The sequence below is a fragment of the Callospermophilus lateralis genome, chromosome 19 (genome assembly GCF_048772815.1).
Source record: "Callospermophilus lateralis isolate mCalLat2 chromosome 19, mCalLat2.hap1, whole genome shotgun sequence".
Taxonomy (NCBI): domain Eukaryota; kingdom Metazoa; phylum Chordata; class Mammalia; order Rodentia; family Sciuridae; genus Callospermophilus; species Callospermophilus lateralis.
Window position 1 is genome coordinate 30,760,004 of NC_135323.1, and position 27,941 is coordinate 30,787,944.

At 37.5% G+C, this 27,941-nt stretch overlaps 1 protein-coding gene and 1 pseudogene across 1 annotated transcript; one reads left to right on the forward strand and one right to left on the reverse strand.

Moving 5' to 3' along the window:
• LOC143384892 (cytochrome P450 3A11-like) overlaps positions 1-22,907 on the reverse strand; it is a 33,825-nt pseudogene extending 10,918 nt beyond the window's left edge.
• On the forward strand, positions 13,769-14,704 carry LOC143385373 (olfactory receptor 2AE1-like). Its single transcript, XM_076840848.1, has one exon. It carries the CDS (start codon positions 13,769-13,771, stop codon positions 14,702-14,704), a length of 936 nt encoding a protein of 311 aa, XP_076696963.1.
• Positions 22,908-27,941: the final 5,034 nt, after the last annotated feature.

A 27,941-nucleotide genomic window follows, 5' to 3' on the forward strand; every position in this document is an offset into this window, starting at 1 on the left:
ATGCAACAAAATGAAACTGAATCCCTTTCTCTCGCCATGCACAAAAGTTAACTCAAAATGGATCAAAGAGCTTGATATCAAATCAGAGACTTTGCGTCTGATAGAAGAAAAAGTTGGCTCCGATCTAAATAATTTGGGGTCGGGCTCCAAATTCCTTAATAGGACACCCATAGCACAAGAGTTAATAACAAGAATCAACAAATGGGACTTACTTAAACTAAAAAGTTTTCTCTCAGCAAGAGAAACAATAAGAGAGGTAAATAGGGAGGCTACATCCTGGGAACAAATTTTTACTCCTCACACTTCAGATAGAGCCCTAATATCCAGAGTATACAAAGAACTCAAAAAATTAAACAATAAGAAAACAAATAACCCAATCAACAAATGGGCCAAGGACCTGAACAGACACTTCTCAGAGGACGACATACAATCAATCAACAAGTACATGAAAAAATGCTCACCATTTCTAGCAGCCGGAGAAATGCAAATCAAAACCACCCTAAGATACCATCTCACTCCAGTAAGATTGGCAGCCATTATGAAGTCAAACAACAATAAGTGCTGGCAAGGATGTGGGGAAAAGGGTACACTTTTCATTGCTGGTGGGACTGAAAATTGGTGTGGCCAATGTGGAAAGCAGTATGGAGATTCCTTGGAAAGCTGGGAATGGAACCACCATTCGACCCAGCTATTCCCCTTCTTCGACTATTCCCTAAATACCTTAAAAGAGCATACTATAGGGATTCTGCTACATCGATGTTCATAGCAGCACAATTCACAATAGCTAGACTGTGGAACCAACCTAGATCCCCTTCAATAGATGAATGGATAAAAAAATGTGGTATTTATACACAATGGAGTACTACTCAGCACTAAAAAATGACAAAATCATGGAATTTGCAGGAAAATGGATGGCACTAGAGCAGATTATGCTAAGTGAAGCTAGCCAATCCCTAAAAAATAAATGCCAAATGTCTTCTTTGATATATAAGGAGAGCAACTAAGAACAGAGCAGGGAGGAAGAGCATGAGAAGAAGATTTACATTAAACAGGGACGAGAGGTAGGAAAGAAAGGGAGAGAGAAGGGAAATTGCATGTAAATGGAAGGAGAACCTCATTGTTAAACAAAATTATATATAAGAGGAGGTGAGGGGAAAGGGGGGGAAAAACAAGGGAGAGAAATGAAGTACAGTAGATGGGGTAGAGAGAGAAGATGGGAGGGGGAGGGGAGGGGGATAGTAGATAGGAAAGGCAGCAGAATACAACAGACACTAGTATGGCAGTATGTAAAACATGGATGTGTAACCAATGTGAATCTGCAATATGTATACGGGGTAAAAATGGGAGTGCATAACTCACTTGAATCAAATGTATGAAATATGATATGTCAAGAGCTTTCTAATGTTTTGAACAACCAATAAAAAAAGAAAAAAGACATAACATCACGTCTATTATTGTGTCAAACATTGTCAATCTTACTCATTATCAGTTTGCCTTTTTTAAATTTGATCTTCATTCTATCCAAAATGTAAAAATTCTCCAGTGCAAATCTTAAAGTATTCCATCAACATTAAAAAAATGTACAGAGAGGGTCTGGGGAATGAAGCTCAGTGATTCAGTATTTGCCTAGCATATATGAGGCCTTGGGTTCAATCCCCAGCACCACTTACAAAATTACATGTATATTTATATACGCACAAGTCAGATGTACACAGCAAATAAATGATCAGAAAGTGAACATCGTCATGTCAACACCACCAGGTTTTACCTTTTCTTTATCTTCTAGACGTTTTTGTTTCATCTGCATTACAACATTTAAAAAAAATCCAGAACACTTTTTGAAAACCTGCAGACATTTAATGCTTGAAACACTGGTCTAAGGAATGGAAATAGCACTAGAAAGAAAGTGAAAGAAAACATAAAGAGAAACCTTGATGAAAAGGCAACATCCCAGGAGCATTGATCATTTTCTAAAAAATACAGAAGAGAAAAATCATCAGTTTTCTCAACCAGCAGCCATTCCCTCTGTGGCCAGTACCTGGTGTCTGGTTCATGTCTGAGCAAGGGCACTTCATACATGGGGTTGCAGCCACCATAGCAGGGAATCAGTGGCCCCATCAATGCAACTGGACTGAGCAAAGGAAGGGGATTAAATTCCCTGGCCCCTTACCCTTTTGTGTATTGGGATAGGGTCTCTGGGTAAACCAGTATATAATCAGTGTGTAATTAATTATGCATTCAAGGAAAGTAGGCAGGATAGGTACAATTTGGCCTATGTTCCTCAGCTGTCAAGAAATGAAACCAGAAATCAATAACAGATGGAAAATCAGGAAACTCAGACAGAAGTGCAAATTAACCATAAAACTTCCAGATACAGCTGTCAAGCATCAAAGATGGTATCCAGAGGCAACTAGAAGTTGTTTTTAGGTGAATTAAGGTGAAGACACGTTATATTATACTTAGGAGAAGCTGCAAAAGCAGCGCTCATAAACATATAGCTACAGATGTATAAGTTTTATAAAAAAAGAGTTCTCAAGTCAATAGTCTAAGTTAAATCATAAAATGGTGAAAAGAGGAAATTAAACAAAAGGCAAACATAAGGAAGAAAATTATAAAAACCCAAGTTGAAACAAATGAAATAGAAAAGAAATAAAATTGATGAAAACAAAAGGTGTCTATAAGTCACCTCACCCCTTTGAAAATATCATAAAAATTGCCAAACCCTTAGCCAGATTGACCAAGAAATACAAAGGGATAACAGTTTCATATGAAGATATTTCCTCTCAATATGTACTAGAAGGGGGCATCTGGATCCAAAGGTACATCTACTTTTACATATTTTGGGGACCTTCACACTCTTTTCCAGAATGGTGTACATTTCCACCTACAATATGTAAGAGAACTTTTTCTCTGCATCTAGCCAGCATTTGTTATTTTTTCATTCATTCTTTCTTTTTTTGATAATGTACATTCTAACCAGTGTGAGATGATGTTGTATTGTAGTTTTGATTTGCATTTCTCTGACACCAAGTGATTTTGAATAGTTTTTTGTGTATTTTTAAGTCATTTGTGTTTTTTCTTTTGAGAAATTACTATTTAGAGTGTTTGCCTATTTTTATACTGGATTACTTGGGATTTTGGTTGTTAGGTTTTTAAAAATTTGTTATATTATGTATCATTTATAAATGTAATACTCTATAGAGATATAAACCTATTTTATATTAATTTATTTTTTATCTAAATGATTGGAACATCTGTACATCCAGATTTATTACTATATTAATCTGAAAATCTGAGATGTGAATTAAATCTAGGTATCCATGAATGAATGGATAAAGAAAGTGATATATATATATATATATATATATATATATATATATATATATATTATATATTATAATATAAAATTTATGTATTTATATTATAATAAAATATATACATATATATACATATGTGCCCAATGGAACATTCATTCATAAAGAAGAATAAAATCCTGTATTTTGTATCAAAAAGTAGATGGAATTAGAGGACATTCAGCTTATGAACTAAACTAGATACATCAATACAAGTACCACATGTTCTTTCTCATATGTGGAAGGTAAAATATTTGACCTGAATGTATAATAGTGATTATTAAAGGCTGGGAAGGGTTACGGCTGAAGGTGTATAAAGAAAGGCTGTATTTCATTTGTGTATGCTGTGTACATGTGTTGAGACATCACACGGAACCCCATTTATTTGCATAACACATGCATGTTAATTAAAAAATAAAATAAGTATTAAAAAAGAAATGAATGAAATTAATAGCATGAGAAATGAAAGGAGAAATTATTACTAACATTGGAGAAGGATTATGAGAGAGTTCTAACAATTTAATTGTTCACATATCTTAATGCACAAAATCCTTAAAGACATAGAAATTGATTGAGAATTAAATATACAACCTGAATAAACTTGTGAAATGTAACATGATTGTGTTAGTAGTAGAAATTATTCATAGTAGATTCTATGAAATAAGGAACTAATATCAAGTATTCACAAACGCTTCCAATATTAAAAGAGCATTTCTAAATATATTCTAAAAGGCCAGTATTACCCTAATACTAACACCAAGCAAAGACAACACAGAAAAAGGTTGTGTAATACACGAAATCCATGAAATAAAAAGTCAACATAAGAGGATTGTTTCAATTGATGCAGAACAAAACATTTGATAAAAATCAAAACTACCCCTCCCCCCAGAGAAATAATCCTCAAAACCATTCTTTTGTGATAAAACACTCAGCAAATTAGGACTAGGATGAAATTTTGTAAACCTGATAAAGGATATCTATGAAAACTTGTAGCTTAATAATTTAATAGTTTCACCCCAAATCAAGAACATGACAAGCATCCCTCTCTCACTACTTCTCTTGGAGTACTGTAAGTAATAACAAGTTCACCAGCATTTCATGATGTAAGATCAGTACACAAAAATAAACTGCATTTCTATACACTGTAACAAACAAACCAAAAGAAAAACTAAGAAGTGAAAAAAATAATTCTATATACAATGTCATCAAAAAGAATAAAATACTTAGGAATCAATTTAACAAAGGTGCAAAACAAGCTCACTAATAACTACAAAATACTGTTGAAATAAAAGAAAGGATCTATATGACTAGAAAAAACATTTCAGGTTTGTGGATCAGAAAACTTAATATTGTCCAAATGGCAATAGTATTGATATTGATTTGCAGATCCTAATGAATTTGAAACAGAATCTTAGCTGGCTTCTTTGAAGAATTGGCAAGTTGATTTAAAATTCACATAGAATTCAAAGGGACACAGAATAGCTAAAATGATGTTGAAAAATGAGATTAAAGTTGTAGGACTCACATTTCTTGATTTCAAAACCTACTCCAAAGAAAAAATAAAATGTGGTCCTGGAAGATGGGTAAACATATAGATAAATGGAATAGGATTTAGAGTCCAGAAATTAACCCACATGTCTATGGTCCATGGAATTTTGAGAAAGGTGCCATGGCCATTGAATGGGGCAGACACTCTTTAAAAAATGGTACTGGAACAACTGGATAGCCACATGCAAAAGAATAACATGATGTCCTCACCTGGCCCTGTATGTAAAACTTAAATTAAAATGGTTGGGCAACCTAAATATAAGGGCTAAACTACAATTTTTAGTAGTAGACCATAAAAGTGTATAAGTTCATATGGTCTCAATCGATTCTTAGATTTGATACTTAAAACACAAATAATAAAAGGAAATGACATAAATCATACATCATTTAAATGTAAGTTTCCAAGATCTGTTGAGTTTTTAACATTTATATAAATGGCATCAAATTTCATGCATCTACTGTCAATTGCTCTCTTTTGAGATCACAACAGCTTTGAAATTAATACATTTTAAGATTTTAAAATTCATCTCATTCATTCATGATAGGAATAAACTGCAAAAAACTAAAAACTTTGTGCTTCAAAGGACACTATCAAGAAAGTAAAAAGATATCTATAGAACAGGACAAAATGTTACAAATCATAATCTGGTAAGAAACTGTGTAAAGAATATATGAAGAAGTATTTTTTCTTTTTTTTACATGTATGGGTGTTCATTATTTTTATTACTAATATTAGTAGTTTTCTTTTATTATTTATTTATTTATTTATTTATTTATTTATTTATTTATTTATTATTGGTTGTTCAAAACATTACAAAGCTCATGACATATCATCTTCCATACATTTGATTCAAGTGGGTCATGAACTCCCATTTTTACCCCAAATACAAGTTGCAGAATCACATCGGTTACACATCCACATTTTTACATAATACCATATTAATGACTGTTGTATTCTCCTACCCTTCCTATCCCCCACTATTAAATTATTTAAAAATTCTTTTTTCTTTTATTTTTAATTTGTTCCAATTAGTTATACATGACAGTAGAATGCATTTTGACAGATTGTACACAAATGGAGCACAAGATTTCCTTCCTCTGGTTGTACATGGTACAGACTCACACTAGTAAAATTCTTAAGCCTCAAAACAAAAAGACAAATGCTTCAGGTAATTGTGGGCAAAAGATATGGATAGACATTCTTTAAAATAATGAATCTGAATTATCTTTCCTATGTACATAGATGAACATCTCATAGTGAATCTCCACATCATGTACATACACAAGCCTGGCATCCTAATTAGAATAAGGTATACTTTATGTTTTTATAAATATGTCATGCATATCTAAAAAGAACAAATAAAAAAGTGATTAACATTGCTTGTTATCAGTAAATAACAGGAAAATGCAAATCAAAACCACATAAGATGCCATCTCACATTCACTACAATGTCTAAAATAAGAGATGGAAACAGGAAATGTTAGAAAATAAGTGAAGTAATTGGAACCTTCATACACTTTTGGTAAGAATATTAAATGGAACAGCTATTATGGAAAACACTGACAGAAGTACTTTGTAAGGCACCAATTTCACTCCTGAGTATACACTCAGATGAAATTGAAAACTAGAGTTCACAAACAAGTTTCACACTAATGTTCATAACAGCATCATTCACAATAGCCCAAAGGTGTAAATAACACAAATGTCCATCAACTGATGAAAGGATAACTAAATTGTGGTATGTCTATACAATGGAATATTATTTGGCCATAAACATTAAGTACTGATATATATTTCACTTGAAAACAAAATGCTAAATGATACATTTTGCATCACAAAAGACCACATATTATTGTCTCCATTTTTTATAATATATACATTATATGCAAAGCTACAGAGACAGAAAATAGAGTAGTGTTTGTTTCAGGTAAATAATTTTGGAAGCTGACAGTTAAAAGATAATCAGTTTTCTGAGTTTTGACAATGGTGATGGCTGCATGTATCATTTAACATGCTAAAAATTATGAAATTTTAAATTTTAAGGAATCATATAGTATGTAAAAAATATCTTAATGAAGTTGTTATTTTAAAAGAAAAAAGAAATGGTAATCCACATACTAATTATACAAAAAAAAAACAAAAACGGATGGAGGACATCTGAACTAAGGATGCTCTTGGCTTTTTTCACAAATGGATCTTGTGGATTGTTGAGGGAATTGACATTAATTCCAAAGGATGTGCTAAGGATCACATCCATGCTGTAGCTCCCCAAAATTCCGAGTAGAGAAAGAAATGTAAAATTTTAATCTGTACTGCTTTACTCTCCTACTCCACATGCTGGAAGAAGAGGAACAGGAGGTCCTCACACTGTCAGAAATATCTGTTGATCAAATGACTAGTCCATGCTCCTATCAAATGCCATGAGGCAGCTGCCCCTGGGCCAGGGGAGTTAGGGACACTAGGGTAGTGAGCTCAAGGAGTTCAGTCACAGAGAGACAGACACCCTTAATCAGACAAATTACATCAGTGAGTGGAGTGTAGATGATAAAAGTGATTAAGTACAGAGCTTCAGCAGGACCAGGGTGTTATAACTGACTCCTGCTAGGGGATCCAAGATAGGTGACCTTGACCTAGGTCCTGCCTAAGCACAGTCTGTGCAGAGCTGATTCCTCTCTAGCACATCACATAACAGCAACACCCTGTTCTGAGAGGCAGAAACATTGGCCCCCCTTCTCTGCACCCACTGCTACTGCTCCCGAGAGGTCCTGCCTCCAGGACCCAAGGTGGCCCCAAGGGCAGAATCTCGCAAAAGGGAATGAGTAAGAATATCCTCAGTTAAAACATTGAAAATCTCCTCAAAATGTACTTGGATGAGCTCACAACTTGGTGAACATATTCTCTCAGATTTCCCAAGACAGTATCAGAGGTTGTGCATGGGTCAAAATAACCCATTTTATACAACAAATGATATGGTAGTTGTAATCCATACAAATTATATTCCATGCTTTGTAATTATGTCAAAAAGAATCCTAATGTTAGACATAACTAAAAAAGAAAAACAAAATCAACACATTCTATTTTATGTCACTTGCATTGGGTCTTGATTAGTACAAATTCGTAACCCAAGTTGACATAGTTGTGTCTATAACTCCTAAGGAGGAAAAGACCCCTCATGCTTGTTAATCACTATATAATCAGTACAGTTCTTGGAATGCAGCAGGCGCTCATAAAATATTTCTCAAACAATGAATAAATCATAGAAATGCCAAGACTGCCTTAATTAAAACTACATTCTGTCATAAAGGAAGGTACCAGATAAAAGTAATAGCCTGTAGGATTTGAAGCAAGTGATAATACGTTTCCCCTACTTAAACAACAAGCCTTGATCTAGAGTCAAGGTAAGCTTATTGAAGCGAGGCATTTTAATATCTGAGTTGAGAAAAGAGAAACAAGAATAGCTCAAATATGCTTATGATTAGAGGAGGGCAGTGAGTGCATAAAACATGGGAGTAAATGAAATGTAGGGAAATGTACTCTTCTTTCTATCTCTCCTGAAATGCTATTTTGTCTGGTCCATAGAATTGAAGCACCAACAAGACTGAGCATGGCAATTACCTGTTGTCATTTCTATAATACGACACATGGGAAAAAAACCCAGAAAAGTGGCCACTGGGCAAGAAGACACTCAGACTGTCTTCTCAAAAGTGTAGCATGGAAAGGGGCTACTGGGACCTGGATTCTGTAATGAACAGAACAAATCAGGGACTGTAGGAACAGCTACTCTGTCTTATTAACTAGCCCCTAGAGAGAGTATTCCCATGTTATCTTCAGAACCAGATCCCCCAAATTACCCAGATCCCCCACCCCTGCAAACAAACTTCAAGTACAGCACCATGGGATACTCACCTCAGTGCACACAGCACAGACTAATTGGTATCTTGGGGAATGGTGCCCAGAAGACATCCGGTGTGTCTTCTGAGTGGGAATCCCTGATGCCATCAGGTCTTCAGATCTCTACTCACCGCTGCTGACATCAGAAGTCCTGAGGACCTGGGGGATGTTTCATCCTCATGGAGCATGCTCCTCTTCCCTCATGACTGGCTCAGGTCAGGCCAGTCTGGCCTCTTCTGACCCCTTTGATTACTGTTGAGGAAACATCTCTGTGATAAGGAAGGAGCTTAGTAACTCATAATACATACATACTTGTATGTTACTACTAGGGAATGAGGTAAACTATGGCAAGTGTGCTACAGTGATCCAAAACCACAGAGACTGCAAAGAGGTTTTTTGTTGGACTCTGGGAGCATTGAGGATTAATCTGCTATTATGTTTAGTACCTTACTCAGGTAACATGAATGGCCATTTCTATTTCCCAGGCTCTCGATCTGGTAATGGAAGGAAGTTCAAATATAAGTTCAGAGTCAAGAGGAAACATATGCACCACACCAAGTCCCAACTAGTAGGGGCCAAATGCGTTCAGTTTTACTTAATCTGTCTGACAGGGCTCAAAATAATGAACACAGATTTTGAGAGGCTCCCAGGACACCATGTCCTATTGTTTGTGTGATGCTCCATCCTAGGATAATTAGTGAAAACCATGATGAGTGAGCTGGACAAATATTCTCTCTGGTATTCTGCTAGAAGATGCAGCTTCCAGGGTTAGAGGAGGAGTCTGAGGAGTACTTCAGCAAGTGCTTCTGTGGAAGACCAATAGCCAATGTGTGGCTGGGAGGACTGTTCTTCTCTCTCCATTTCACTTCTGAACACAAATCTCTGCAGAGCAAATTGCAGGTAAGATAGTGTTGGGGGTTGAGGTGTTCAGAAGCCTTTATCAGAAACTAGGGCATTGTGAGATTATTCTTTAATCAATGGTGACATTTCATCAGCACATGAGGATGTTTCCTGAGAAGATAGAGAAAAACATAATTTAAGGGGTACAAATAAGAATGGGTTGCCTAAGGAAGGAAGAGAGAATAGAGCCAGATTATGGAAAACTTATACCAAGGAGGTTCATAGAGAAAGTGAGAAACTAATGAAGAAAGAAAAAGAGATGTTTGTGGATAATTAGGTACAAAAGATGTATGCAGATGATGACGACTGGTTCAAGTAATCAGGGGAACCAGCGTTGAAATTGTTCTCTTAGTCCACAGAAGCTGAGCAGGAAGTAACAGTGTGACATGACTATCATTATAAACCTGGAGTGACCCTAGGACAGAAGAAAAATAAATGTGAGCTCGTTTTTACTGGTGGAGTTGAAATTTGATCAGAATGCATTAAGTCCTGTGTTTTTTGCTTTTATTTTTGAAGTTTATTTTTTATGCTCATATAATTATTTTTAATTACTGGTATTCATTCCTATAATTGTCATGATCACTTCCTTCAATGGTGGTGGTTCTTTCCTGTTAATGTACATCAGTGATTCAGAATATGTGAAGTATAGGAAGATATTTAGGAGGTAAGACACAAGAAGTGATAGAAGACTCTACTTAGTTTATGACTTTTTGAGTCTAATTTCCCCCATGGAGATCAACTTCTCATTCTGATTAGTGTTTGTGGGAGAACTGGAGAGAGGGCAGATTGGAAAGTGTGGCTGAATCAATGTGAGAAACCTAGTTTTGTCAGTATTTTTTGTCATCTGTTGACTCACAAATCTACCCATGACATAGGTATGGTTGCTTTGTTTTGTGTCAACACAGCACTCAGGCATTTTTTAAAAAATTTTGCTCATTATTCAAATAAAGACAACATAAAATATCCTTCTACCTAGTCTGATATGACTATTCTATGTATAACCTAAGATATCATCATCTTTTCCCAAGCAGATTATATAAAATATTCAACCCTTTCCTCATTTAGGGAGAAAAATCCTTTTTTTGCATTTTGTGTGTAATATATTCTGTTTCTACTGATTCATACTCCTTCATTTATATCCAGTTATTTAAATACTGAGATATGATTTTAGGTATTAATCACACCTCATATTTGATAAGAGGATGGCAATGAAATAAATGCTTAATGTGTATAATATAAATACAAATTCTTATCAGCATTACGAAGAAATGCACAAAGTATGGCAGTTTGTGTTCCTGAGGGTTGTCCACATGGTTATTACTGGTGTTTATAACTATCCTATTTCACTCTGCAGTCCATACTGCCTTGGTTCACAGCTGGCCATTTTTCCTAGTCAGAAGGGTGACCCAAACATTCATCTCTGAAGAATATGAACCCTTATCAGTGTGACCTGACTTGGGCTTTAGTTTCCTATTGCCCTCCATCACAGGACCTGGGAATTCGAAGAGGCACCGAGAAAATGTCCTATGTCACACTTGATCTTCCTCTCTGTATTGTGTAGTAGCAACCCAGTTTCCCCTTCCTAGTCAGAATCAATCACTCCCTGCCACAGAGTGACCTTCTTCTTCACCTGTTGATTCAGCTATAATGAGCATCCTAAAGTGGCAGTAGGACAACCTCAATTCTCAGAAAATGGAATCACTTTGTATCTGTAGAAGAATCTCTCCCTTTGTAGTTAAGAGTTTTCTAAAGCAGCAGAACTGAAAAGTGCAGGGACAAATAATGTTGGTGGTTCATAGACATCAATCTTATAGGGAGAGAACACACTCTCATTTCTATCCATTGAATGTTTGGGGGTCTGATCCTATGAATCTTTGCTGTGGGAGAAGCAGTACCATAAATTAGATGCAGATGCAGAGCATGTATCACATCCTGGAGGACATTGCTCCAGCAATGAGAGGTGTTGCCACCTAGGTGTTGCTTGAGGCAGAGTCTTCCAAGGGTATTTCACCATTCTATCAGGTTCTGTGTTTCAGGAAGATGGAGGACCTAACAAATCCCATGAACACAGGCCACATTACACACTTGTTTGCTGTGAATCGAGCTCCTTGTTCAGAAGCAATTCTGTGTAGAATACCCTTATGGTGAATAAAGCATTCTGTGAGTCCAGAGATGGTAGTTCTGGCAGCAGCACTTCAGGAGAGGAAGCAAAATCCATACCCCGAGTGAGTGTCCAGTCCAGAAAAAAAAGGAGTGTCCCTTTTATGTTGAATGTGGTCCAATGTCATCAATGTGCTATGTAGGAGCTGGCTGATCACCTCAGGTATTGGTACGATGTTTGGAACTCACGATGATCTTTGCTGTTAGCCATGAGTACTCAGCAGTGGCTTCAGACAGATTGGCCTTGGTGAGTGTACGTCCATCATGCTGAATCCAGGGATTAATTTTACCCCTGATGCCATGTCCAGTTTGTTCATGGATCTATTGGGCAGATGCCAGGACTGAGTGAGGAAACAGGGGCTGATATCCAAATTACATGTTAACCCATTTTTGGATAAGAATCTCTATCCTGTGGGTGGTAGTAATGAGTATTTCTTTCTTGTTTCCATAAGAATATTTTTCATATATATCATTCAGAAAATTTTGAAGTTCCAGGATATTAAAGGGGACACATGTATCAGAGGAATGAATGTCTCCCCTAGGCAAAATAAAGAACTTTGGATTTTCTCCTGGAGATAGGGTTAACGTGTTTGCCTTCATGCTGGATGTATTGTATTTAGTTACACAGGTATAATTTTTGTATTTGGAGGTTAACCTGACTGATGGAGGTGTGCATGTGTGCCTAAAGGGCAGAAGATGGACTGCAGTGACTTTGTGATGTGTGAGGTTGGCTAGGATGAACTACATTCCCCAAATTTCTCTCTAATTTCGTGTTTCTAGTTAAGGTGGGTCTTAGAGTAGCTTCCTGGGAGATTAGAGGGCAGAATGGAAGCAGCCATTCTGTAGTGCTAAACTGTTGTTGTTGATCTGCTGGCTAACACCTCACTGGTATAGAGCAGTGGCTGGACCTGCAGTTGCTCACTTTTCCCCAGCATTTTCCTTTAGACTCTTGGAATTCTGGGCTAGGGGTGTGCATTCAGCTTCATTAGAAATCTGACCTAAATTTCCCATATGCCTATATGAATATACCATATGGATCTCATCTTTATGTGTAACCACAAGTAACTAATAAAAAACCTATAAATAAATAGCAGATCAGCAGAGTAGAGGGAAGAGATCAGAGGAAGGGAGAAGGAGAGGGAAAGAGAAGTATGTGGACTGAATTGAGGCCTATTTTATGCTTTTTAATTATGTTAAAAGAAACATTAATATTTTGTAGAATTCAAAAGAGCCAATACAAAAAAAGAACCCCAGTCCCTAATTCAGTAGGCAAGCAGACCTGACCCTTTTTGTTTTTCTCTTGTGGGGTTATAGCTCATGCTTTTGGATTTAGTCTGTCTCTTGTCTGCCCTGCTTTGTACTATCTTCCCTTTCTACTGCTTGTCCTGTAGACTTTAAGTTTCCACATCAGACTTAAACATGAAAGCAGTACACCAACTTCTTAACCAGCTTCCACAAAGAAATAAGGCCAAAGTTCTGTAATGCAACCCTTAACAATTACATGCATAACTAGGAACATCTTAGTGGTTCAGCTGCTCTTGTTATAAGCTGCCTGGTAAAATAAGAAACATAATCCAACAACCATACAAACACAGACACACACTAACACAAATCACACATATGATTACACACACATATGCCTATATTTAGTAAGAAGAATTCTAAATTTTGGCACTTAATAGAGTCATGGAATTTCAAATGACCATGATCGTGATGACAAATTTTAGGTTTGTCTTGTTTTGAAAAACATTGAATTTCAATAATTTCAGTTTCTGGATACTTACAAATAGAGAAAAAATCTCTTCACAAATGTTTTCTTGGGTCAAGAGAGCTTATCACCCTGTACACAGGTTCCCATATTTCTGGCGTCACACTTTGTCTCCATTCCTGTTTCCCCAGGGACTGAGAAGGGACCATGTGGTTGAGGAACCAGACGTCTCTGGCAGACTTCATCCTTGAAGGGCTCTTTGATGACTCCCTGACCCACCTTTTCCTTTTCTGCCTGACCATGGTGGTCTTCCTTGTTGCACTGAGTGGCAACACCCTCACCATCCTCCTCATCTGTGTGGATCGTGGGCTTCACACCCCCATGTACTTCCTGCTCAGCCAGCTCTCCCTCATGGACCTGATGCACGTCTGCACAACCATCCCCAAGATGGCTACCAACTACCTGTCTGGCAGCAAGTCCATCTCCTTCCTGGGCTGTGCCACCCAGCACTTCCTCTATTTGTCTCTGGGTGGTGCTGAGTGTGTTCTGCTAGCTCTCATGTCCTATGACAGGTATGTTGCCATCTGTCATCCTCTGCGTTACACTGTGCTCATGAGCAGGAAGGTGATACTGATGATGGCCCTCACCTCATGGTTGGGGGCATCTCTGAACTCCCTAATTCACACAGTCATCTTGATGCACTTTCCCTTCTGTGGATCTCGGAAAATACACCACTTCTACTGTGAGTATCCAGCTGTCATGAAGTTGGTATGTGTTGACGTCACCGTCTATGAGTCCACAGTGTACCTCAGCACCATTGTGCTTCTCCTCCTCCCCATCATCCTGGTTTCTACATCCTATGGCTTCATCCTGCACAGTGTCATTGAGATGCATTCAGCTGGGAGTAAGAGAAATGCCGTTGCCACTTGCAGCTCCCACCTCACTGTGGTCTCTCTCTGGTTTGGTGCCTGCATCTTCTCATACATGAGGCCCAGGTCCCAGCGCACTCCACTGCAAGACAAAGTTGGTTCTGTGTTCTATAGCATCATTACTCCCACACTGAATCCTCTGATTTATACTCTCCGGAACAAGGATGTAGCTAAGGCTCTGAGGAGAGTGTTAGGGATACAGATCACCCAGTGATTCCACTCGCAGTTGTCCCAAACAGAGAATGGAGTAGAATAAGCTCCTTATGTTGATCTGAATAAACCTTTCAAGAATCCAGGTCTCTGATTCTCTTTGTATACTGCAAAAAATAGGTGGCTTATGTATAACTTCACTGTTGTAACTTTTTCTCAGGTATCCAAGCATCATGGGGCACATTTCACACTCCCTTAGAGAACTAGGGGAAAAGATTAAAAATCTCTCCAAAGAAAACTTGCAAAGTTCAGTGACACTCCAACAAATATTAAGAAAAAGATATAAGAGCTTTTACCATTAATATTTTCATCCACAAAACAGATATAAATGATGCCACTCAAGAGTATTTATAAAATATAAAATCAGAAGATCTTGCTTAATGTCAGAATCATGGGACATGAAGTGAAGTGTTTCTTGAAAGAAAGAGTGAAAGATAAGTTCCTGAATCAGTAAGTTTTTAGAAGAGAAGTGTTATTACATACAACGTAATAGTTCCTGTATATACTATTTGTAATATATATATTGGTCATGTAGTCATATATATACATACAGTAATAATGTCTGTTTTTTCTACTGCCTTTCATATCACTACATCCTCTTTCCTCCCCTCCCATCACTTCCCTCTACCGAATCTAAGGTAATGGTATTCTTCCCTAGTGTCCCCTGCCTTATAGTGAATTAGCATCCACATATTAGAGAGAACATTTGGCCTTTGGTTTGTGAGATTGGTTTATTTCACTTAGCATGATTTTCTCCAACTTCAACCATTTACTGATAAATAGCATAATTTCACTCTTCTTTAAAGCTCAGTAAGAGTCCATTGAGTATATATACCACATTTTCTTAATCCATTCATCTATTGAGGGACACCTGGGTTGGTTCCACAGTTTAGCTATTATGAATTGAGCTGCTATAAACATTGATGTGGCTGCATCACTATAATATGCTGATTTTAAGTCCTTTGGGTATAAACCAAGGAGTGGAATAGCTGGGTGAAATGGTGGTAAAATACATATATTTGACAAATATTTACTGAGTCCTTTTTACTGCTATGATCTAGGTACTGAGTCATGTATTTGGAATTTGCATTTATGAAATTGATCATTCTATTTTTAATATATATTTTTAGTTTTTTGTGGATCTTTATTTTATTCATTTATTTATATGCAGTGCTGAGAATCAAACCCAGTGCCTCACACATGCTAGGCAAGTGTTCTACCACTGAGCCACATGCCTATCCCCAGAGTAGACCTCAACTTCTGGGTCCCCAGACCAAGTGTACTGGGCTCAATTAGTTCAACAAGAATGCCCTCTACTGGATCTTAAAATTAATCATAAAAAAATTCAGGATCATAGATACTGGGGCTGATAGATCTGTTCTATCTAGATTATGGCCTAGGGGCTGGCCTTTACATATTGCACCTGCTAACATGGAGGGGATAGGTCAGACTTCTCAGCCTGCACAGAGAGCTCAGTATCTTCACTGGGACAATAAAGGTGGTAACTCTGGAATTTTCAAGGCTTATGTTTTAGACATCTTGCCAGTAAATTTGTGGGGCCATGATATTCTAAGCAGCTTAGGTTTGTTATTAGTTAACTTCAAATTTTTCATGTTTTTTGAGGTACTTAATAAAAAAATTTTCCTAGGGAAATAGAGGAAAATTTACAAGGGTATTTACCTACAACTCAATCTTCCCAAGAGACACTAATTAATACACCCAGCCAAAACTTTTGATAGGCCCCCTAATTTGATCCCCAATCTAGAGAACAGCAGAAAAAATTTATTGGTTCATAGAAGAGCCAATCTGGGTTAGTCAGTGGCCCTTAACAGGGGAAAAACTTAAAATAGCCCACATGTTAGTTCAGGAACAACTTCAGGCTGGCCATTTACAACCTATGCTCAGTCCTTGGAACATCTTTGTAATTAAGAAAAAATCTGGCAACTGGAGATTATTACAAGATCTCAGGCCAATTAATTGTGTTATTGCAGGGCAATTAATTGTGTATTGCACCTCAAAATGTACAAAGGATATCTCCTTTTCAATATCTAGGTCATGTGATTGAAGGGCGTATATTCTGTTCTCAAAACATACAAATTAGAGTCAAGGAGTTGCACATTTTTAATGATTTTCAAAAATTATTAGGTGATATAAATTGGCCGAGGCCATCTTTAAAGCTAACTCCTTCAGATTTAAATCCTTTATTCCAGATATTACAGGGAGAGCCTTCTACAGCTTTTCTTCAGGTCAGAGCAGAAGCAAGAATGGCTTTGAGGAAAGTTGAAATCGTTATTAAAAATGCTCACTTTATTAGAATTAACCCACAAGGGCCTTCATATTTATTGATATTCACCACTACTTAATCTCCTACAGGGGCAATATGGGAGTTATTGAGTGGATTCACTTAGCCTACTCTTCTCAAAGGTCTTTAACTCCTTTTCATGATTTGGTTGCTCAATTAGTTATCAAGGGCAGAGTTTTATAGTTGGTTGGATCAGAACTTAATATTATAATCATTCCATTTTCTGCTCAACAGAATGATTGACTTTTCCAAACTTCTAATAATTGGCAAGTAGCTTTTGCTAATTTTCCTGGTCAGATAGAAAGTCATTATCCTTGTGATAAAATTATTCAATTTGCCTTTGTAACTACACTTATTTTTCAAAAGATTGTGCATGTACATCCGATAGATGGAGTGTTAGAGTCTGTAAACAAGTCAAGATGGCGCCTCACATTTTGCAGAGGGAGTGGTTTGTGAAGTAACGCCAGTGAGCCATTAAGTGTGGAGATTCCTTATTGGTTGACTGCTGTATGTAGTTTATGTTAATTAAGATAAGCTGTGTGTAATGTATATATACCCCTCTGGTCCTACAATAAACGGCTCCCACTCCTGCTGTATCAATCTACACAAGTTGTTTGTCACCCCCCGGTTATTTTGCTGCAGCCAGACTGCGGCAGATGGTGGCCCGTACCGGGAGCCCAGGGACACTTGGGGGTAAGTGATGAAAAAAAAGCTGCCCATCCATAGATAGGATGGGAGCAAATCTGCTCATCCCTAGATGGGGCAAGAGGAAAAATGGCCATTTCGAGAAAATGGAGAGGATTGATGCAGTATGTTTGTGTCTTGTTTTGTCTTGAAATGTTGTATTGTTTTGTGATGAAAATACGGAAGGGGTGAGAAGTAAATTACTAAGGGAAGAAGGCTCCCCAGTGGAACCAAGAGCAATTAGGGCATGTGTTGATGGAAGCCTGGGAACTCTAGTCAGAAAGAAGAAAGTTCAGAGGAGGAAGGATTATCAGGAAAAAAGTTGCAGCAAAAGGCTATTACTGAATACTTTTCATACGGGAGGGGTGCGTGAATCCGCTCGGTGGATGCCACGTGTGCGAGCCTGTCATGGTGCAGCAAGGACTTTCAAAGTGGCGGCAGCGGGCTCTTCCCAGCCCACTGCCCAGGGAGCAGGATGCCACTGCTAGAGCCCAAATCCAAACCTGACCCGGAAGCAGTCTCCCAGGCTCTTGCTCCCTGTGTCCAGTGGCAGTTTGAGTCCAGAACACTCGCAGGACTCTCCCCAGGGCCATCTGGGGCCGCCAGGGATGCTGCAGAGCTGCAGGCAGAAGAAGTCCCTGAAGTTTGATCATTTCCAAGGCCAGTAACTAAAATGGTTCTCCCACACCTTGAAGCTACTGAGTAATGAGCACTATTAAAGCTTATTTCAAATGTAAAAAACCTTGAGATAATGTACTAAATTGTTCAGAAGGTTGTTTTCTTAGTGGAATGCTACAGGATTTTCTTTAGCCAGCATTGCCAGAGTTCCTGCCTTGTCCCAGTGCAGGTGAAGACTAGGGTGGAAGCACTAATGGTATTTACTGATGGCTCAAGTTCAGGGAAATAAGGTTTTATCGTCATGCTCATACAGAAGTGATATAAACCTTATCTTCTTCTGCCCAATGAGCAGAACTTCAGTTCTCATTTGTGCTTTATGTCTTTTTTGCAAATGAGTCCATCATTATTTATCCTGACAGTTTATATTCAGTTTGAGTTGCAAAAAATATTGAAACTTCAACTATTGAGTATACACCATCACAAGAATTATTTAATTTGCTTCAGACCCTCCAAAGGACAGTACAAATGCAAAAACACCCATGTTTTATAGGCCCCATATGGCCCCACACTAATCTTCCAGGGCCTTTAACATCATGTAATGATAAGACTGATAAATTGGTTGCTGTTTGTCAGCAAATATCTTTACATGACTGTGCACAATCCTTGCATTCTTTGCATCATCAAAATGCTTCTAGCTTACATAAAAAATTCAATATTACTAGAGAGCAACTTTGTCAAATTGTACATCACTGCCCCCAATGTGTTATACACACTCCATTTTTACCATCTGAGGTAAATCCCCATGGATTAAAACCAAATCAGTTATGACAAATGGATGTAACTCACATTCCTCAATTTAGTAAGCAATTTTATGTACATGTAATTGTAGATACTTATTCTAGATTTACCTTTGCCACAGCTCATGCAAAAGAATATACTCAACATGCTATTTCTCATTTCTACCTGCTTTTGAAGTATTAGGATGTTCATTACAAATTAAAACATAATGCACCAGCTTATGTTAGCTCCTCTTTTCAACAGTTTTGCCAAGAGTTTCATGTTGACCATAAAACATGTATTCCTTACAACTCTCAAGGTCAAGTTATTGTAAATCAAGGTCGTTTATCTATTAAGGTACAATTACAAAAATGAAAAGGGGGAGATAGGACTAAGACCCCCCCAAATAACCTCAATCATGCTCTGTTCAATTTTAATTTTTAAAACTGTGACTCAGAGTGTCACACTGCAGCTGAGTGACACATGCCTTCCACAGCAACAGGCCCTTTAGGCCAAGTTTGGTGGAAAGATTTACAAACTTGTCAATGGAGAGGACCAAATCCAGTCATAATGTGGGGCAGAGGTCATGCTTGTATTTTCCCAGAAGGTGCTTTTCTTCCTCTTTGGGTAATTGAATGTGCCATCAGACATGGAGGACCTAGAACAAGGTTCAGACAACTGAGGATTGACCCAGAAATGCCAGACCTGATTCTCCACCAAGAGAAACTCTTGAAGGAAGAGGGGAAAGAAGATGACTCAAAGAGACCCAATAGTCTCTACCCTCTACCCATGAAGCTACCCTCATGGAAGGAGCTAAAGAATCTGACGCTGAAGGCTGAGCAAATGATTCAGCAGCAAGGAAAAACTCAGTCTCCAACAATGATGCTTGCCACAATATTAGCTCTATTGAGCTAGGTTTCCAAGACCTGTTGAGTTTTTAACATTTATATAAATGGCATCAGGTTGCATGCATCTACTGTCAATTACTTTTTTTGTGAACACTACAGCTTTGAGATTAATACATTATAAGATTTTGAAATCCAGTTCATTCATTTTAATATTTGGGATATGTAGTACCTCCCATGATATGAACTAACTGCAAAAAACTAAAAATTTTGTGCTTCAAAGGACACTATCAAGAAAGTAAAAAGATATCTGTAGAATAGGACAAACATGTTACAAAGCATAATCTGATAAGAAACTGTGTAAAGAATATAGAAATACTTATTTTTTCACTTAAATTATTTAAAAATTCTTTTTTCTTTTATTTTTAATTTGTTCCAACTAGTTATACATGACAACAGAATGCGTTTTGACACATTGTACACAAATGGAGCACAATATTTCCTTCCTCTGGTTGTACATGGTACAGACTCACACCAGTAAATTTCTTAAGCCTTAAAACAAAAGGACAAATACTTCAGGTAATTGTGGACAAAAGACATGGATAGATATTTCTTCAAAATAGTGAATCTGAATTATCTTTCCTAAGGACATAGATGAATACCTTATTGTGAATCTTCATCATATACATCCACAAGCCTGGGATCCTAATTAGAATAAGATATACTTTATTTTTTATAAACATATCATGCATAACTAAAAAGAATTTTAAAAAGTGATTAACATTGCTCAGAATCAGTAACCAACAGGAAAATGCATATCAAAACCACATAAGATGCCATCTCACATCCACTACAATGTCTAAAATAAGAGATGGAATCATGAAGTATTAGGAAATAAATGAAGTAATTGGAACTTTCATACATTTTTGGAAAGAATATTAAATGATACAGCTATTATGGAAAACACTGACAGAAGTACTTTGTAAGGCAGCAATTTCACTCCTGAATATACACTCAGATAAAATTGAAAACTCAAAAAAAAAAAAAGAAAATTGAAAACTAGAGTTCACAAACAAGTTTCACACTAATGTTCATACGGCATCAATCACAATAGCCAAAAGATATAAATAACACAAATATCCATCAACTGATGAAAGGATAACTAAATAGATATACAATGGAATATTATTTGGTCATAAACATGAAGTACTGATATATATTTCACTTGGAAACAAAATGCTAAATGATATCACTTTGCATCACAAAAGACCACACATTACATGTCTCCATTTTTATAATGTATACATCATATGCAAAGCTAAAGAGATAGAAAATAGAGTAGTGTTTGTTTAGGATCAATGATTTTGAAAGCTGATGGTTAAAAGATAATGAGTTTTCTGAGTTTTGACAATGGTGATGGCTGCATGTATCATTTAACATGCTAAAAATTATGGAATTTACATTTAAGGAATCAAAAGTATGTAAATAATATCTTAATGAAGTTGTTATTTTAAATGAAAAAAGAAATGGTAATCCACATACTAATTATAAGAAAAAAATATTTGGAGGACATTTGAACCAAGGATGTTCTTGGCTTTTTTCACAAATGGATCTTGTGGATTGTTGAGGGAATTCACATTAACTCCAAAAAATGTGTTAATGATCACATCCATGTTGTAGCTCCCCAAAATTCTGAGTAGAGAAAGAAATGTAAAATTTTAATCTGTACTGCTTTACTCTCCTACTACACATGCTGGAAGAAGTGATATGAGCACATTCACACACTGTCAGAAATATCTGTTGATCAAATGACTAGTCCATGCTCCTATCAAATGCCATGAGGCAGCTGCCCCTGGGCCAGGGGAGTTAGGGACACTAGGGCAGTGAGCTCAAGGAGTTCAGTCACAAAGAGACAGACACCCTTAATTAGACAAATTACATCAGTGAGTGGAGTGTAGATTATAAAAGTGATTAAGTACAGAGCTTCAGCAGGACCAGGGTGTTATAATTGACTCCTGGTAGGGGATCCAATATAGGTGACCTTGACCTAGGTCCTGCCTAAGCACAGTCTGTGCCCAGAGCTGATTCTTCTCTAACACATCACATAACAGCAACACCCTGTTCTGAGAGGCAGAAACATTGTCCTCCCTTCTCTGCACCCACTGCTACTGCTCCCAAGAGGTCCTGCACTCCAGGATCTGAATTGGCCCCAAAGGCAAAATCTTGCAAAAGGGAATGAGTAAGAATATCCTCAGTTAAAACATTAAAAATCTCCTCAAAATGTACTTGGATGATCTCACAACTTGGTGAAAATATTCTCTTCAGATTTTCCTTTACAGTATCAGAGGTTGTACATGGATCAAAATAACCCATTTTATACAAGAAATGATGTGGTAGTTGTAATCCGTATCCTTTTAGGACCCTATCTCTGTGGAGATTGGAGGAAGAAGTGGTAGGAATATTTTATATTTTTCATTTTGCTGACATTCTCAGTGCAACCATGAAGAGATTTGTTGTTCCATAGCCTCCATCGTATCTTTCTATCCCTGATCAATAGGTATCAGAAACTTCCCCCAACCAACATTCCCTATGCTCTACCCCCAACTTCTGAGTGATCACATTCTTCATTATAAAACATGTGTTTTGGCTTACATAATATCCACATTGACGATCAAGCAGATAAACTAATTCTGTTTTCTGTACACAGATGTCCCAGCTGCCCCGCCTTCTCCTGGGAGCCTCTTCTTCTTGGTTGGCCCATTGTGTTAGTGACACCACACACTTGCTTTTGTCTGGTCAGGAAGTAGCTCAACAGTGGTAATTTCAGTTCCCTGGCAGGCTGCTGGAAGGTCTCAAAACAGCTCAGAACCCCAGGGCTGGCCTGCTACTTACTCATTCACAGTGACAGGCTCATCTTTCTTCACTTCCTGGCTCAGGTACTTCACCAATGCATCTCCATATTGGTTAATGATGGGGAACATCTAAGCACAAACACAACTCCACCCACAGTTAGAGGAGAATCGAGTCCTTGAGGCAGTGGTTTTCCCCGGATTATAAAGTTATGAGATACTTATAATGAATCAAATAATATCTCTTCTAGATATAAAGATAAATGGTCATTTGAAATTTTTCATTAGTTCTTTTTATTTATCCATAACAATAAGTTTCATTTTGACATTATTATAAAATCATGGAAAATAATTTTGCACTTCTCTAATTGCTTGACATGTTGAACATTTTTTCATATACTCATTGATCATTTGTATTTCTTCTTTTGAGAAGGGTCTGATCAGTTCTTTTGCCCATTTATTGATTGGGTTATTTGATTTTTTTGGTATTAAGCTCATTGAGTTCTTTGTATATTGTGAATATTAACACCATAAATTAACAACCACTTCTGAAGGTTCTCTCTTTATGCTCTCAATTGTTTCTTCTGATGTAAAAGGATATTAGATTAGAGAAAATAGACAACAATTAAATTATCATTGTCTATTAAATTAAATTATTAAGTTCTTACAAGTGCTTAAGATGCAAGAGACAGTATCAGTGGAGACTCAGCCCCATGTGCTTTTTCCACTCAACAACATGGCCTTTATGAGCCATGCCAGTTAGGCAGGATAATGTGGCCAGCTCTGCAGTTTTGAGGACTTGATGAGAGAAAATGAAGAGTTCTTGTGGCACACAAGAACTACAATAATACCTCTGGAACTGCTTTCATCAAGCATTATTAAGAAAATGGCTGCTGAAATTAGCTGATTTCACCCTAACATATTATGAAGTACTAAAGGTCATGGGAACACAGTGGTTTAAAATGTACTGGAAGTCCATTCTTCAAAGTCAATAGAATGAGGCAGGCAGAGAAATCCCTGTGTACACTTCTATTGAAAACTCCTAATTGACAGGGAAAAACAAATAAAATCCCCAAGACTTTACACTTGCAGAGAAAGTTAAAATAAAAGAAAGCAGAGGTCAAATCATTTCCTTATCTGTTCATATCTGTCTCCACTTTTCGTTCAAATGTATATAATAACCCCCAGATTTATATAAAGGTTGCTTTTACTAAAGTGACAATCTTGAAAGGAGATTAAGCCATGCATGCTGCTCATTTTAGAAAGGTCTGACTTAATGCCTGCTAGGCAGTATTAAAGGCTCCTAATAAAGAAAAACAATGGAAAAGGGTGTAGAGGCTGGGCACTGGAGAGAAGGTGAGGCCAAGAGTGTTTGGGTCATCAGAGACTGAGAAAAGGCTGAAGTGTGACATTCTTGGACATAAACCTTGACACCTGGTGAAATATGGGACTCTTGGCAGGAGGAGCCCCTGCCAAGCTTTATGATAATTAATTATCAGTAATAGCTATGGGCTGGCATTGTCCTCTTGCCCTGGAGTTCCTCATCCAACAAGTCTACCGAAGGGAAGTTTCCAAAATACTCACCCCCACATTTTCCCATACTTTTCATGACATTGGGGGTCATATTGCCAAAAACCTTGGGAGGAGAAACAAGAGAATTTATATTGTTATTTTGAAAATATTTAACCCTGCTTCCAATTGAGGAACCAATGATTCCAATCCCTTGAAATCAGATTGGAATATGGTCCATCACTGTCAGTTAGAGGGAAGCTCTTATTCTAAGACATCCAAAGGCAAAGAAGAGAAAATAAATGAGATATTAGAAAAGGGAATTTAGAGTCCATCTTGAATTTTCTTGAAGTATTGTACATATTGAAGAAATTATCCTTCTTTTTTTATTTTTGACACAAGGTATTGCCATGTTTCCTATATTTCTCAAGCTGACTTTGAATTTATGATTCTCCTGCCTCAGCCTCCAGAGTGGTTGGGACTACAGGTGTGTGCCACTGTTTGGCCAATTGTCCTTGAGTATGAATATGAAGCAAGCCTGGCTTTCTGTATCATTTTCTCATGTGCATGGACTGTTTCTGAAATCCTGCCAACTTTGAATCATACCATCCACATGGATGTGAAAAAACCAAAGCTGAGAGAAAGTGAGTGAGTTTCCCAGGGACATTCACAAGGATACTTCACTCATTTTTTCCTCAGATCTTTTTAATTTCTCTCTTGAATCTCCCTAGAGTACTTGGGAAATTAGGAAGTTCAAGGCACCAGTCACCTCTAAGTTGACCATGTTGATGTGGTTAGTTTAGTTGTTTTTTTCACTACTGTGACCCTGATAAGAACTATGTAGAAAACTAAGATTTACTGGGCCCACAGTTTCAGAGGTCTCAGTTCATACACAGCTTCCTCTGTTGCCATGGTCTAAGGTGAGGCAGAATAACATGGCAGAAGAGTGTGACAGAATAAAGCAGCTCAGGACGTGGCATCAGGAAGCAGACAGAAATTCCACTAACCAGGGACCCTACCTGCCTACAGTTGCCTCCAGTTAATCCTTGCTGAGGAAATAGTGTACCGAGTAGATTAAGGCTTTCACAATTCAATCACTTTATTTCTGAACTTTCTTGCATTGCCTCACACATGAGCTTCTGGGGGACGGCACAACCATAACAGTGATTCTCATGCATGTTGTGGATTGAGGAAAGAATAAGTGAGGATTGACAAAATGGAGTCACCTTCCAGTTTTCCAGATCAATGTGGAGAAGATGGGGAGATGCCACCCCTACCCATGGGAGTCAATAAATAAAGTCCTTGCTCTAAGTTTTTGCTTCTAACACTTAAAAATAATTTTTTATGTTGCTATGTTTCAGGGGTGATGCTTTCAGGATGCACAGGGAGACCCCAATTATATGAACCTTACAGGCTGTTTAGTAAACAGTTTATCTGGGAAGTGTGAAGATTAAATGATTGTTTTTCCAAAGAGAACATAAGTATGGAATTCTCAAGTGGTCATTAGGTCTCCAAATTGTAGAAATAGAATCTAATTAAGAAGCCTCAGTCTTTGGTAAAGATAATCTAAGCAGAGAGCAGCATATCCTCTGATCATCTGGATTAGCGCTCATGATTTTATATCCAGTATTCAGGTCCTGAGTCAAATACCTAACCAGGTTAATCACCAATGCAAGCCACAAATTCACATTTCTTTTGGAACACTCCATTCAATTGACTTAAATTCTAATAATTTTTTAAATCATCCAATTTCTGCTCATTTTATATCACTAAATCTGACCTTGTTGAAAAACAATATTCATTTTGTGGTTAATTATGTGAAGTCCATAAATAAGAGCTGTCTTATCTCTTTTGTATTTTTTCCCTTCTAAGACTCATAGATAGGGTGTTATCTTTGAAGGATAATAAAAAAAAAATGCAGATTGCTTTTGTTTCGTCTCTTAAATCCTCTACATGTACCTTTAGTAGTAAAACTTGGGTACTGCCATGGAAATAACCATAGATTTAGACATTAATAAATTATGTATGTGCAAATATGAATATGAATACTTGCATTGTTCAAGAAATTGTAGTTTCAAATATATCCATGAACAGTTTTTAAAATAAAGCTACTCATGAGATCTAGTTATGAATAGAAATGTTTGAATGTGCTTGATATCTTCTCTTTCACAGATTTTTGCTCAAATGTGCAAAGGCAAATTAAAGTTCCTCTTTATGATATGTACAAGTCTGAACAACATCATGAGCATCAAACGCAGGTGAATTAGGGATCTGAGTATTTCCACTGAGGCTCTTGAAGAGTTGACATCAGAGCCCCAAGGAAAACCTGGCCATGCTCAGGGTGGAGCTTGCACACTGTTTCAAAATGGATGAGAGGAACTTCTTTCCAAAGAAGTGCATTTTTACCAATGACATTAAACTGGCATTTTCTTTGCCAAAGAAAAAGAAGAAACTCAACCATACTCACCTTACAGAAGCATTCCAAAGAAATGCAGAGGTGTTGGCCCAGGAATTCCCAGCTTCTCACATAGCACATGTGAATAGGTTCCATATCTATAAAGTGAGAGAGAAAGTCAGGTCACTATGATTGTCATTCTGTAAATAAGGGCCTGACAAGTCTCTGACTCAGAAACTGGACCAGACAATGAGGGAGGTAACATGTAGGTGATATATAACAACAAAAACTCCAACAGCACATTTGCTCCTTCCCAACTCCATTTAGAGAGTCCCCCCTCACCCCAAAGGCATAATGATGAGCCAAGAGAAGTTGAGACTTCATGCCCCAATTCTTGGGTTCATACTTGAAACATTCCCAGACTTGAGTGCTCCTACAAGGTCTAGCCTGGCTTTCTGCCAGGGCATTTCATTTGCATGTCTCTTTGGTATGTTGGCCCTTCCTTAATGTAGTATTTTCCGTCTAAAAAGGGTGTGTGTATAATATTTTGGTGCTACTTTGATGAAGAGATTTTGGTTAACACAATCTACTCAATCACAGCAGGTCCAATGAGAGCCTCTGGTGACTTTTTTTTTTTTTTTTTTGCAACTTGGTCATAAAGCTTTTGGGCTTTTCCTTCTTTCCATGCCATGCTCCTGGTTCAGCATCCAGCCCTTATTTAAAATTGACTTTATATGTATCCTTGGAAGCAGTAATAATATTCTTCTGTTGAATGGCAAATGTAGTGTTTTGAAACAATGAGACTTCCCTCTACCTCACACAAATGTGAGCCATGTTGAGTGTCACCGAAATCTGTTGTCAGACAATCTGGTTGCCTTGAGTCAGAAGGAAGGCTGAGTTCCCTATGTACTCTGAGTGCTACTGCAAGGAATGAATAATTGAGTAATCATCTCCAGGCCATTCTCCCTCTTGTTGAGTGTGTTCCTCCAACTGGTGATGCTCAGATTGCAGCTCAAAGCCAGGAATACTCATGTTCACCAAGGTGGCCAGTCACAGCACACTTTGTTTATTGCCCTCCATGCATCAACTCCATTTGTATGAAAACTCACAAAGGCTGGTGCTCCTTTGGCCTGGCTGGCCAGAAACTCAGAGGTGTCATACTCACAGCCCCATGCCAGAGTGTTCTATGTGATACAACCCCTGCCCCACCATCTCAAAAGATGAGAGAAATATGGAAAAAAGAAATGATGCACAAGAGAGTC